Below are 1,306 nucleotides of genomic sequence, written 5' to 3'. Positions count from 1 at the left end.
CAACAGCCTGCCCGGCAGAACTCCGCTCTTGTCCTTCCCTTCGCTGCAAGGCTACAAGCAGCAGCGGCAGCGACTTGCAAACAGCGAGACCTCAGAAACAAAGTTTAGAACTTGAGGGCGTCCTACGATCAGTCCCGGTTGAATCCAGTCCTTGCCAGGAGCGGGAGGGCGCAGAGAACGCTACAACTGGCACCGCACTCCAGGGAAGGGAGAAGTGTTTAGAATGCAACTGGTGTCCGAAACGGTGCAAGTCCTCTTCGCGTCCTGGGACAACGTTTACAAAGCGGCAATCTAACACCTTCAGAACAGCGTCCTCTGGACTACACCTCCGTTCTCAGGAAGAGGAAAGCAGATTAAAACCAGCAGGTATATACACACTAGCTGTATATTCACACACCTTATGTAAAAGCAGCTTAAAATGCCCTTCTCGCTTCGCACGTTATGAAATGTTCGTTGTCTTCCTGCAATCTGTTTCCTACAAGGCCCTCGCTAGAAGAGGAATTTGCTGCCTTTTCTTTGAAGAAAAGATTTTGCATGAATTTTTTCTCCTTTTTTTGGCTTTTTTGTTTGTTTGTTTCTCTTTAAACGCACTGTCCTGATAGTGATTCTGTTTCACAGGAGACTGGCCAGGCTGGTGGTGGGTCCGTTCTGTGCCTGGAACTGTACAGGAGGTGGTCCGTCTGTCCACTGAAAGATAACAAACAGCATCAAAATCCTGTGGCCGCTGCCCGGGGAGGGGAGGGACGGCAGTGAGGCCAGAGGAAGCAGCGTTCTCTACCTCAGATCATTAAAGATTTCATCACCAGGAGTTGTGCGTCAGGTTTGACTCTGTTTTGGGTGCGTGAAGCTCCCGTCCCTTGAACGGTCTTTCTGTCGAAGCCACTCCACCGCCCGCCGCGCCAGCCCTGGCTGGCTCCCGAGCCGAGGCCGGGCCCAGGGGCACTCAAGGGGAAACATTTCCTGCTCTTAGAGGTGAACGTTTGGACGAGAAACCGTGACTTGCACAAATGAGGGGCCTAATTTTGGATGTCAAAGTCTCTGGTTCTCACTCATCTCATTACTAAAATATTTTCCTCTCACATTACTCAAAATCTTCTAAAACGGGCAGATTTAATGTTCGCTTCTTAATCCTCTTCCCCCTCCAGATTTTCAATCCGGCAATGGCAGGAGAAAACGTTTGCCAGGGGAGGCAGCAGCCTTGGCTCAGGGGTTTCCACACTGGCCACATCACACACACTTCCCTTCTCACGAGTCTCAGGGCTCAAAGGGACTCAAGGGGACCCCCCTTTGCCAGCACAGCCAGGAA

The 1,306-nt window shown here is 51.3% G+C and overlaps 1 protein-coding gene across 1 annotated transcript in view; it reads right to left on the bottom strand.

The window, feature by feature from the left end:
• Window positions 1–552: 552 nt before the first annotated feature.
• The window catches only part of MAU2 (MAU2 sister chromatid cohesion factor), a gene marked incomplete at its 5' end in the record, with an annotated part of 12,291 nt that continues 11,537 nt past the window's right edge, over window positions 553–1,306 (bottom strand). The window contains one exon of the mRNA XM_010145924.1: window positions 553–687. Within this exon, the coding sequence (XP_010144226.1) occupies window positions 613–687 (75 nt within the window). The remainder of the gene's footprint in view (window positions 688–1,306) is intronic.

This window comes from Buceros rhinoceros, unplaced genomic scaffold, assembly GCF_000710305.1.
Source record: "Buceros rhinoceros silvestris isolate BGI_N320 unplaced genomic scaffold, ASM71030v1 scaffold33551, whole genome shotgun sequence".
NCBI lineage: Eukaryota > Metazoa > Chordata > Aves > Bucerotiformes > Bucerotidae > Buceros > Buceros rhinoceros.
The sequence above is the reverse complement of the archived record's forward strand: the minus strand, read 5'-3'. Positions and strand labels throughout refer to the sequence as shown.